This window comes from Struthio camelus, chromosome 9 (assembly GCF_040807025.1).
Source record: "Struthio camelus isolate bStrCam1 chromosome 9, bStrCam1.hap1, whole genome shotgun sequence".
NCBI lineage: Eukaryota > Metazoa > Chordata > Aves > Struthioniformes > Struthionidae > Struthio > Struthio camelus.
The window spans coordinates 32,342,975-32,355,370 of record NC_090950.1 but is presented as its reverse complement, the minus strand read 5'-3'; the positions used below and the strand labels follow the sequence as shown (position 1 = coordinate 32,355,370).

The 12,396-nt window shown below is 50.7% G+C and overlaps 1 protein-coding gene across 1 annotated transcript in view; it reads left to right on the top strand.

The window, feature by feature from the left end:
* The window catches only part of KCNAB1 (potassium voltage-gated channel subfamily A regulatory beta subunit 1), a 31,858-nt gene extending 21,394 nt beyond the window's left edge, over positions 1 to 10,464 (top strand). The window contains exons 9-14 of the mRNA XM_068954931.1: positions 3,915 to 4,000; positions 4,189 to 4,309; positions 4,758 to 4,852; positions 6,527 to 6,647; positions 8,192 to 8,280; positions 8,970 to 10,464. Of these exons, the coding sequence (XP_068811032.1) occupies positions 3,915 to 4,000; positions 4,189 to 4,309; positions 4,758 to 4,852; positions 6,527 to 6,647; positions 8,192 to 8,280; positions 8,970 to 9,059 (602 nt within the window). The 3' untranslated portion in view covers positions 9,060 to 10,464. The remainder of the gene's footprint in view (positions 1 to 3,914; positions 4,001 to 4,188; positions 4,310 to 4,757; positions 4,853 to 6,526; positions 6,648 to 8,191; positions 8,281 to 8,969) is intronic.
* Positions 10,465 to 12,396: the final 1,932 nt, after the last annotated feature.

The following is a 12,396-nucleotide window of genomic DNA, read 5'->3' as shown; positions in this document are numbered from 1 at the left end:
ACCCACGTTGCGGCGCAAGACCAGCTGCCTAAGTGAAACGGAAAGAAGAGAGACGCGCGGCCTGCAGGAGCTGGCACGGCTGGGGATGTGCGCGCCGGGCAGAGGTCGGGAACGCGCATCTTGCCTCGCCTGCACCGGGTATATCGCGAAAGGAAGGAGGAGTAGAGAGAACTCGTCTATTAGCCCCTAGCGAGGTCTTTTTCCCATCTGCAGTGGCTGCATCTCAGGGTTCATCTCCGTTTTGTTCGCTACGGAGTGGGTTTGCTCGCCGTGCTGCTCGTAGGGGCAGCGAGCTTCAAGGTACGATGTCCGTCGGAGAAGGACCCTGACTCTGTAAAAGCCGCAAGCGCAGAGTGAAATCCTGAGAGCGGCATTTGGCCACCTGAGAAACACCCCGAGAAGGAGCCGGAGACTCCAGTGGAGCTGAGCAGCTTTGGATGTTGGTGCAAATTACTCCCACTCTCCTCCCTTGCTCTGCTGCGTGGGCACCGCATGAGTGCTTTGCAAGAATATATACATGCATATGTATATACGTGCGTGTGTGTGCATATTCTGCGCTGGCTTCAGGTCTCCTTGAAAGGCGTGGAGGTGCGAGAGATGAAAACGACCTTGTCCCAAAGGCAGAGGAGGAAGACGACGGGGAGGAAGACGACAAGCTGCCTGTACGGCTTCCCAAAGGCGGGTGCAGCAGCAGAGGGCCGTGGCGGGGAGGAGCGGCCGCGCGGCCCCCTCCGAGCGCGCTCGGGCGGGCGAGGAGCAAGCCGGCGGCTGCAGCACTGGACGCTTTCCCGCGCCAGCGGGTGCCCAAGGACAGGAGGGCTTAGAAAGGCAGTACGGTAGGGCTTTGCCCGGCTTGGAAGCACCCCTCTGCCCCCACAGCTCCGGCCTTTGGACCCCGTCCTTCAAGGGAGACGGGGGCGGGGGTCAAGCCAAAATACCAGCAAAGCGTTTCCCAGCGTAAGCAGCTCTTCCTCTTGGACAGAGAGAAAGTGAAGGAGCCCCACGCGAGGGTAACGCCGCCTCCCCGGGATCTCGTCCCGTAGGGGCAAGGGGCGGCCGGCTCGCTGCGGCGTCCTCGGGGAAAGGAAGGGCCCGAACACGGCTCGGCGCCGGCGACCTCGCGCTCTGCCGGCGACGGGTGGCCGAGCGCTGTCGTCCTGCGCGTCGCGGATCCCACTCGGCTCCTTTCTCTCCGTTTGCGCGCCTCGCTGTTAGAAGGGCTGTCGTCATCCATCAGGCTTACCGCGCCATTTTCTTAAGGCTATTTCCGTGTCGGCGATTCCTGGCAAACGTGTCCCCCCCGGGGGGGGGGGGGCAAAGATAAGGGAGGAAAGGGAAAAAGATAAGGGAGGAAAGGGCAGGAGGCTGCGCGGGCGCCGGGCGGCCCAGGCGAGCGCCCGGCTGGCGCAAGCGTGCGAGATGCGGCAAACGCATCTAGTGCACGCGTGCCACGTTGACCCCCCGGCAGCCGCGGGCCAGGGACAACGGGTTCCTCCCCCCCCCCCTTTTTCACAAAAAGCGACGTGTGCGCGTGCATCCCCTTGATTCCCAAAGCTGGGATTTAGCCCGCTTATTTCAAGCCAAGGAGGCGTGGGGTTTGGTTGGGTTTTGGCGGGGGCGCGGGGGGCCCCGGGTGCCTCCTCGCGGGAGGGCGACGGGCAGCAGCGCCGAAACAGCGGCTTCGGCTCGTTTGCCACCCGTTGCACCAGCAGCCGGTGGCCCGGATTTTGGCTTTTTTGGCTTAACTTGAAGATTGCGCTTATTTTTCGGCTGCGCTGCCCTCTGGTGTCAAATTTTAGGAGCGTTAGCGTGAGCCGGCGGCAAAAGCGCTGGGTGAAGAGCTGCGGGATAAAGCGTTTCCGCTGCCGACGCCTTCCCGTGGCCGCCCGAGCGACTGAGCGCCCCGAAACGCTGTGGCGCGCCCGGCGGCCGTAGGGCCTTCAATGCAATTGGGCAGCCCGCGGGGGGTATGTCTATGTAGGGGCTGTGTATGTGTGTACGTACGAAAATATCTACACGTATATGTAAAAATATATACATACATATATATGTATATATGGGCATTTACAGCTGCCTCTGGGAGAATCCTGGGCTGAAAAATCAGCCTCTGTGGAGCTCTCATGCTTTTTTCCCTCTTCCCCCTGCTTTTTCCCTCTTCCCCCCGCTTTTTTCCCTCTTCCCCCCCCTTTTTCCCTCTTCCCCCCGCTTTTTCCCTCTTCCCCCTGCTTTTTCCCTCTTCCCCCCGCTTTTTCCCTCTTCCCCCCCCTTTTTCCCTCTTCCCCCCCCTTTTTCCCTCTTCCCCCCCTTTTTCCCTCTTTCCCCCCCCTTTTTCCCTCTTCCCCCCCTTTTCCCCTCTTCCCCCCGCTTTTCCCCTCTTCCCCCCCTTTTTCCCTCTTCCCTCCCCTTTTTCCCTCTTCCCCCCCCTTTTTCCCTCTTCCCCCCCGCTTTTTCCCTCTTCCCCCCCCTTTTCCCCTCTTCCCCCTGCTTTTTCCCTCTTCCCCCCCTTTTTCCCTCTTCCCCCCCTTTTTCCCTCTTCCCCCCGCTTTTTCCCTCTTCCCCCCCTTTTTCCCTCTTCCCCCCGCTTTTTCCCTCTTCCCCCCGCTTTTTCCCTCTTCCCCCCCTTTTTCCCTCTTCCCTCCCCTTTTTCCCTCTTCCCTCCCCTTTTTCCCTCTTCCCCCCCCTTTTTCCCTCTTCCCCCCGCTTTTTCCCTCTTCCCCCCCCTTTTTCCCTCTTCCCCCTGCTTTTTCCCTCTTCCCCCCCTTTTTCCCTCTTCCCCCCCTTTTTCCCTCTTCCCTCCCCTTTTTCCCTCTTCCCCCCCTTTTTCCCTCTTCCCCCCCCTTTTTCCCTCTTCCCCCCGCTTTTTCCCTCTTCCCCCCCTTTTCCCCTCTTCCCCCCCTTTTCCCCTCTTCCCCCCCTTTTCCCCTCTTCCCCCCGCTTTTCCCCTCTTCCCCCCTTTTTCCCTCTTCCCTCCCCTTTTTCCCTCTTCCCCCCCCTTTTTCCCTCTTCCCCCCCTTTTTCCCTCTTCCCCCCCTTTTTCCCTCTTCCCCCCCCTTTTTCCCTCTTCCCCCCCCTTTTTCCCTCTTCCCCCCGCTTTTTCCCTCTTCCCCCTGCTTTTTCCCTCTTCCCCCCCTTTTTCCCTCTTCCCCCTGCTTTTTCCCTCTTCCCCCCCTTTTTCCCTCTTCCCCCTGCTTTTTCCCTCTTCCCCCTGCTTTTTCCCTCTTCCCCCCCCTTTTTCCCTCTTCCCCCCCTTTTTCCCTCTTCCCCCCCCTTTTTCCCTCTTCCGCCCTCCTTTTTCCCTCTTCCCCCCCCTTTTTCCCTCTTCCCCCCCTTTTTCCCTCTTCCCCCCCTTTTTCCCTCTTCCCCCCCCTTTTTCCCTCTTCCCCCCCTTTTTCCCTCTTCCCCCCCCTTTTTCCCTCTTCCCCCCCTTTTTCCCTCTTCCCCCCCCTTTTTCCCTCTTCCCTCCCCTTTTTCCCTCTTCCCCCCCTTTTTCCCTCTTCCCCCCCTTTTTCCCTCTTCCCCCCCTTTTTCCCTCTTCCCCCCGCTTTTTCCCTCTTCCCTCCCCTTTTTCCCTCTTCCCCCCCTTTTTCCCTCTTCCCCCCCCTTTTTCCCTCTTCCCCCTGCTTTTTCCCTCTTCCCTCCCCTTTTTCCCTCTTCCCCCCGCTTTTTCCCTCTTCCCCCCGCTTTTTCCCTCTTCCCCCCCTTTTTCCCTCTTCCCTCCCCTTTTTCCCTCTTCCCCCCCCTTTTTCCCTCTTCCCCCCCTTTTTCCCTCTTCCGCCCTCCTTTTTCCCTCTTCCCCCCCTTTTTCCCTCTTCCCCCCCCTTTTTCCCTCTTCCCCCCGCTTTTTCCCTCTTCCCCCCCCTTTTTCCCTCTTCCCCCCCCGCTTTTTCCCTCTTCCCCCCCCTTTTTCCCCTCAGAAATCGTGCGAGCGATGACGCACGTGATCAACCAAGGCATGGCGATGTACTGGGGGACCTCGCGCTGGAGCGCCATGGAGATCATGGTGAGGCGGAGGCGGGCCGGCCCGCGGCACGGGGCAGCCACCGGCTGCGGGGCAGGACCGGGAGGAGGAGGAGGAAGGGGAAGGCAGCCGGGGGGCGCGGGGGGCCTCCCTAAAGCGTACGGCTCGAGGAGACCCGCGCGCGCCGCCCGGTTTCGTCCTTCTGGTTAACGCTGCTTCCCGCCCTGCAGGAAGCCTACTCGGTAGCGAGGCAGTTCAACATGATCCCGCCGGTGTGCGAGCAGGCCGAGTACCACCTCTTCCAGCGCGAGAAAGTGGAGGTTCAGCTGCCGGAACTGTACCACAAAATAGGTTAAAAAAAAAAAAAAAAAAAAAAGTCCGAGGTCGTTTCTGTCGTTTTTTTTTTTCCAAGGAGGAACGAGGAGCGCACGGAGCTGGGGCACGAGGCGCAAGGCCCTGCCGCGCCGGCGCGGGGGAGGCAGGCGCCTGTCCGCCGAGCCGGAGGAGGAACGGGCTCCACCGGCGCGTTCGGGGCGGAGGGCAAGGGCCGCTTTTAGCCCCGCGGGACGGGCGAGGAGCAGGAGAGCTGGCCCCCGCCTCGGGGAAACACAGCGTGGGCCGCCCGGCGTCCTCCAGGGAGATGCTTTCGGCACCCCCGACCGGACCGGGCGCCCCAGCCCCGGACGGCGGTAGCAGAAATAAGCAGCAGCTGTTTGCTCCTTCTGCTCCACCTCCTGCTTCTGATACAACGCTGATTTCTCCCAGTTCCTTAAACTCCCCTTCTCCGCTTTCGCCGCAGGGGTCGGAGCGATGACGTGGTCTCCGCTAGCCTGCGGCATCATCTCAGGGAAATACGGAAACGGCGTCCCCGAGAGCTCCAGGGCTGCGCTGAAGGTATTTTTTTTTCCCCCGCGTGCTCCAGGGAAGCAGATGTGTCGCTTCGGCAAGGGCCAGCGATAGCCGGCCTGCGTGCCGCCGTGCGGATAGCGGGGCTCTGCTCCGCCGGCGACCGCCTGCGGGCGCCCGGGCTCGCAGGAGGCTCCCGCCCCGCCGCCGCCGCCGGGCTCGGCGGCCCCTTGCCAGGATGCTTCGGCCACCAAGCGCCGGACCAAAGCTGGACCGCGGTGCCTCGCGCACGCAAACATCCGCTTAGCCACGTGGAGCGAGCGGCAGGAATCAGAAACACGGTTTTTGCAGAAACACGGTTTTTGCAGAAACACGGTTCTTCAGGGGCGGGCTGCGGCTGGACGGGCGTCCCGCGCTCGCAGCCGTCCCCTTGCTGGGACCAGCAGCCCGCAGGAGGGTCCGGCTTTCCCGGCAGGCTCTGCAGCGCGGTGTGCCTGCTCCCCGGTCACCGTCTCGGGTTAGTGTGTGCGTGACAGTAGGGTAGATGAAATCAGGTGAGTTTTCAGACAGCTGAAGAGCAGTAGCATCTTTTTGAACGTTAAGTCAAAGGCTGCTTGCTTTGGCGGCGGGGAACAGACTGAAAGAAGAAAGAATGGATGTATGTAAATATGTATACACGAAATATGTATGCGTATGTGAAACGAGCATCAAAACTGCCTGCGAAACGCGTCGCTGCTTTTGCGCGCTTGTCTCGGCCGTGCTCCCGGACGCGTCCCAGTGGCACCTTCATCGTGCCCGTGACAGGCATGTTATCTAGTGGCTTGAAAAACGGCAGAGCATTAAAACGTCAGGGTTTTAGGGGGGGAAAAAAAAATCCCACTTGATGTTTCTGTCTGTGTACCAGCTCACGGGCAAAGGCCACAAGAGCCAGACGACTGGGACAGGATATAACTCCCGCGGGCGGGCATGCAGGCAGGTCGGCTTGTTTCTTGCAGCCTTCAGAAATTATGGTCCTTCTTCATCGCTTGTCCTTTGAATAACTGGATTTAAATCTTAGAGAAGGAGAACACCTTTCCGCTGATTTGTTGAGATTTTTAAGTAGGAAGGAGGCAGTCTACGCTGGCTTGCTTACAAAGGTTGTAAATGTGCTATTGAATTATTATGATAATTTTTTAACAGAACAAAGCATTTACAAAAGCAGCTAGCCATAAACTCTCTAAGGCGGCAGCATTTCGGAGGGGTCCAAATTAAGTGGATGAGACTGAATCAGAATCAAGTAATCACATGTGGAGCTGGGAGAAGGAAAATCTCAGCTGCTTCTAATTAATTTTCCAGTCTTGAATGTTAATACGAAATCTTGAACCTGATCAGATGTTCTCTCACAATTTATTTTTTTCAGTCAAAATCTTCTCGGGATAACTAATATCTCCCTTTTTTCCATTCTGGGATTGGATCCAGTGGTCCAACAGTAAAACTGGGGAAGTTCCGGATTGTAGTGCAAGTCCTTCAGGTGCATAAGCCAAACAAATACAAACGGAGAGCCTTAAAGGAGACGTATTTTTCCCTGTCATAGTTGCTCCAGGCAGCAAGTCGCCGGGTTGTTCAGGCTCAATTAACTCCTGGGTTGGATATAATTTTTTTAAGAGATGGTAGTAATTGCCCTAAAGCTTCTGTTTTGGAAGATGAAGACTTACAGCTGGTTGCACTGTGATTGCTTTCTAGTGCTACCAGTGGTTAAAAGAAAAAATTGTAAGCGAGGAAGGAAGAAAGCAGCAAGTGAAGCTGAAAGACCTGTCCCCCATCGCCGAGCGTCTTGGGTGCACACTACCTCAGCTCGCCGTCGGTGAGTACTGGCGAAAACGCTGCGGGTCTCACGGTGCCTTTGCGCTTCGCTGCCGTCAGTAACGCGTGGTTGAGCTCACGTGTTAACAGTGAAAGGGGGAAATACTGTGAAACGACGACAACAATGTTGTGCCTTCTGGCTTCTGGAAAGACCAGCGCAAACCAAATCTTGCGCGAACCTGTAAAGAAGCAGGGACTTCATCGGTGGCCGGATCGCTTAAGCACCAGCGATGGTTTTGCAAACGGTAACGCAGCGCGGGGATGACGCGTCGTGTTTCACGTAGGGCAAGGGGCAGCCAGGTACGTGCATATCTATATATGTATTTTTTACTTAAATCGACAAATCAAGTCAAGCGATTACCTGCTTTCGGGAGCTCTGGAACAAAATGCCAGAGCCGGGGGAGCCTGGGGCTGTGAAACGCAGCGCTGCCTTACGAGCGGGCTCACGCGTTTCCAGAAAGGCAGGAGAAGAACAAAACAAAACCCGCTACAGAATGAGCAAACGCCAACTTAAAAGGTCACGCAACGCTTTTAAGGAAATCCCCGGTCCGTTACCCTCACCCAAATGCGATGTTGGGCAGAGCAGTAAAGTTGGAACTTACTTAAATCGACGCCGGAGCTGCTGTGGCCAGCTGCCACCGCCGCCGGCTCTGGTTTCCGAGGCGGGGACCGTAACGGTCCGCTCTGCGCTGCGCTCGGAGCCAGGGCTGAGACGCACCGCGGGAGCAAGCGACGGTTAAGACGCGAGCTGCATTGGTGCCTTCTCACGACTCGCTCGCGAGAGTCAACCCGTGGTGCGTTCCCATCAGGACGACTGCTTGCTTTGCTGCTCATCCCATCAAAGCAGCGTGCGTCATAAGCAGGAAGGGGGGGGGGGGAGGTGAGAAAATATTAGGGGCATGCCTTCCCTCGATGGAGCCGTCCTCAATTATGTGGCTGATGGAGGAAGCAGATCAGGAAGAAGAAAAGAACAGAAAATGATAAAGGATGCAGATGTGGTAAATCGAGCATTACTAATTTTCATTCTGCCAGCAGAACAATCCAATGAGCTGAAAGAGCACATTTAAAAATGGAAAAAGGAAATATCAACGTGACACATAATTATCCTGTTACATAGGATTAGAAATGACTCAAGTGACCTGCAAAATGGCAGCTTCCAAAAATGCTGCTATTTTCAAATAGAGATAAACTTGGACAAATATTAGAAAAAGAATTCCTTGGTGGACAGGTTTTTCTGTAGTAATTATTCTCAACCTACGGTTTACCAGTTCTTGGACTTCATGAGAGGAGTCTGGGGAAAAACCTTAAAGACAGCAGGTCTATGCCAGTGGCAGTACCTTTACTCTGCAGGGGTCTCTCCAGGTATACAAAAATTAAAGGGAGGGGGCTAAGGATCAAGAGATTGAAAAGCTGTACATAAAAAGGAGGGTTTTTTTTCCATCTTATTTTGAAGTTTGCAATGTTTGCCATTCCTAGAGAAAGTATGTGTAGTAACGCGCTGTAGCGAGCCCCATGTCGCTAACCCGCTCGTGCCTCCACCCGCAGCGTGGTGCCTGAGAAACGAGGGCGTCAGCTCTGTCCTCCTGGGCTCCTCCAACCCCGAGCAGCTGATCGAGAACCTGGGAGCCATTCAGGCAAGTACCTGCAGGGGCTGCGCGTTACAGTAGCGGTAACTGAAGTTAAGCGTCGGTGTACATCAGCTACTGCTTTACTCGCTTTGGAGTTATTTCAAGGTAGCATCAGAAAACCTTGAAACTAGTGTCCTCACGCGCTTAATGTAGGCTTGATATAACTGGGCAAACCTCCCGCGCTTCCCCATGACTCCCAGCCAGCTGTGGCGGTTGTAGCCGCGTTCAGCAGCAAGAGGTTGAACGCGTTGGTCTAATACTGATCAAAAGCGGACTTGAACAAGCGAACGACCTGCTCCCAGGACATCTTACGGTACGTTCTGTGCCGTCTTCAACAACAGTCCCTAAAAAAAGCACAGATCCCATGTCGTATGCACTGACTTTAACTGTTCTCGCTTGCTTTTCACAAAGAAGTTTCCTCTGATGTTCCTGCCGCCAGCTTTCTTCCCAGTGACTTGAGTAACGTTGTCCTTATACAGTGATTCTTCACAAGATACTACAATAATTTTCCCTTAGGAGAAAAAGATATTAGATACATGTTTAAATATTTGTCAAAAACAAGCACCCCCCCCCCCCCCCCCCCACACACACAGAGGAAACATTATTAGGTAAATCTAGGTTTAAAATTGGAAAAAATCTGTGACTATTTTTTTAAATGGAAACGCAATTAAACGTGGGTTTTCTGCTACTCCTAGGTTCTTCCAAAGATGACATCACATATCGTAAATGAAATAGATAATATTCTGGGAAATAAGCCCTACAGCAAGAAGGACTACAGATCATAATGCAATGCATGACTTACCTGGACTGCATGGTTTAAAATAGTGCTCTGTACACATAGTACAGTACCGAATTAATATCCGGTCGTGAGAATCATTCAGCAGCTTGCTGCTCAGTGTCTACTGTTACTGGATCCTTCGAGATGTGTGCTGTTGCTACCAATCTGCAGTGGAATTTAAAAGCACAGTTGATCTCTCTTACAACCGAGAATGATCTTGTATTTTCTTACCTTCAACTGAAATCGTTAATTTTTACTTTACTCTTAGCACCTCATGCTTGTGCTGTGAAAAACATATGCAAAGCAAAAAATAATTTATAACCTTTAGGTACTTGGTAATTAAAGAAGGATGTACAGATATATTTTTTCAGGGAACAAAGCCAGATACAACTTAAGGTTTTAATAAATCCACGTTTGGGAAATTTCAACCATAAAGTTTCTTCAGTTAGATTAACAGATAGAATGGGCAAGTTCAAATTTTCCATTTGCTTTTTTTATGCTGAATACAGGCTTTAGATTTAGTTTGAAATTGAATAAGGGACTTGCATCAGAAAATGAGTTAGAAATCATCTAGCTCAACTCCTGACTATACCAATTATTCCAGCTGTGGAGCGCGCCAAAGAAGTAGTTCTGGGTACCAGTCGGAAGAGCAGGGTGAGAACCCAAACAGGCATGGCAGGCTAATGAAACCAACTGCTGTTTGCAAAATTCTAGTTCTACATAGACTTAAACCAATGAATCCATGATAGGTTTTTGCAATTGACAGAAATCTGCCTCTACTTTTGCCTGCTTGTAGACATAGCTATTGCAAGTGTCACTATTCGTGAGCTTCTAAGGATATAGATACTTATAAATATATATAATTCATAGCTGCTGAAAAATACCAGAAAAAAATCAGGTATGTATTTTGGTGGAGGGCTACGTTTGCTTTAACTTGTTCTGGAATCAGGCATAAGTAAACACATAGTATTTTTAAGCTACATCTTAAACTAGTAATTTTTTTTTTTGTGAGTGTTTCATCCCTCTAAGGCGTTGATGGTCAGCATTAATTTGCCCATTTTAAGAACCATGTTATGTTTTACCATGACTTTGCTTTGTAAAATGCACCCATGATTTCAGTAAATATTTCACACTTGTATTGAATAATCATACTTCCTAAAGGGTACAGCTATGTACAGTATTTGTAGGCCCCTTGTATTCTATTTCCCTTAACTTCATGATATCTGCAAAGTGTGTACAGCACTTCTGTGCCGCACGAGCAGATACTAACACTTAATTTGTTTTTTCTTTTCCTGTATTTAATCCAATGAGCTATGGTATGTGTAAATGAACTTAGTTGCTGTATATCAGGAACTGCAATCCGACTTCTTTGACTTCTGCTTGGACACAATAAAAGCATTTTGTGCACCTGACTTTATACTTAGAGCCCTATTACTGAGAGTGTTACTGTTTATGAAAAGGAAATATGCACACTGGTTAAAAAGTATAGTGCCAGTTTAGTGCGAATTACGTTGAAAATGAATATATACCATTCCACAGCAAAACGTTAATCTTTAACTGTACCCGTGTAGGACGAGGGGAAAGGACACCTGGCCGCAAACGTGGGACACAGCTGTGGATGGAAGGTCTGATTTTGCTGTGTGCTGCACATCTCAGAGAAGGTATTTTTAAAGTTAGTCTACTAAGACTGACGCCAATCATACGTTAATTTCAGACAAAAATGTTATATAATGGGAATGCCCTCAAGACAATTCACAGGAATCCCACTGCGTTTCAGCAACCAGCCTCTCCGAAACGACCCTGGGCTGGTTAGTCACCGGCAGCAGAGGTGGAGACAGGCACTGCAGTGCTTTTCACCTCCTAGGCATTAATTACTTTCACTGCTGTGGGCCACATATCTTAACACTGCAGTACTTTGTATTTTCTAGATGAAAATTGACTATCCAAAGCATTAAAAAAAAAAAAAACAACCTTCCTCATGTGCAGCACACGGGCTTTGGCTTTATACAGTTACTGAGTGAATTATTTTCCCTGTAACAGACTTTTATCCCCAGAGGTGAGAAAAGGAACAATTTAGTGTCCTCTTTTCCCCTTTCTCATCTATATGGGAATCCAACAGTGTATTATTATAAATATTATATTAATCCCCATTTTTTTTATTTAAAAGGAGATGGCATTGTCTCTTACTCAGAGGAAAAGCTAAAAGTCAGAGGATAATGGGATGCTAAGCATCAACCTAGCTTTAGGCTAACTTTCAGCATCATACTTATGAAACTGGATGCATCTGGTAGTGGGGATTACAAAAATCACTTTTTTGTGGAGCAGTCCACAGAAGAGACTTGCCCTTCGTTCAAAAACAAAAAAACAAAAACAAACAACAAAAAACCAAAAAACCCACCCCCAAACACCTTTTGTTTCAGGCTGTCAATCCTGCAACATTTCCTCTCCAAAAAAATTCTGGCAGATAATATGATCCAAGCCTTGGTAACTGTCAATACAAAAAAAAAAAAAACCTAAGGTAAGATGAAAAGCTGTTAATAAAAGACTCAGTGAACTGACAGTAATAGCAGAAGAAAGGGCTGCTTCGATTTACTTTCTGCAGATGGCAGATTTCCTGAAAAATACCTGCTGCATTCTAAAATTTCTGGTATGCTAGTCTTCATCTCTACAAACACTGACATGTAAAATGAGCATCAGCGTTGTACATTTATGTGTCTTACTTTACCTACTGTGTAGTTTTGGAAAAAGCTGGGGGAAGAGGGAAGGGAATCAACAGTGACCAGCAAAACAGCAACCTTCAAGTCCAGTTGCTTACAGAATGGTGAATTTGATGCTACTTTGATTGCAAGTTTGTTAGAATTGTTTTATGCATGCTAAATATTTATATCTAGTGTCATATTTAAGCTTATACAGTCCTGTGTACCACAGTCTAATGTCTGTAGTATTGAATTTTTTATTGATAACTTAAAAACCCTCATAGCTGGTTTAAAAAAAAACATTAATACATACAAATTAGATCCTGTATAGGCCAAGGGAATTACAATTATGCAAGGCAAGCAGCAGTAATATGGAAAATATTGTTTTAATAGATAATAAGCAAGCAGAAGCAATAAAGAAAAACCCACCTATACTGAGGGAGAATAATCAAGATAATTTGAAGAGCGTTAAATGACTGAACAGAAGAATAATTTTCACTGGCAGCTCTGAAGTGTACCAAACCCAATGGAATTTTCATGTTGTAAACAAATTAATAGTATTACCTTTACTGGGAAGCAAATTACCCACTGGAATTGGAGATTGGTGGGAAAAAAAATCCAAATCCCAATCCCCAAAAGATGCTAAAG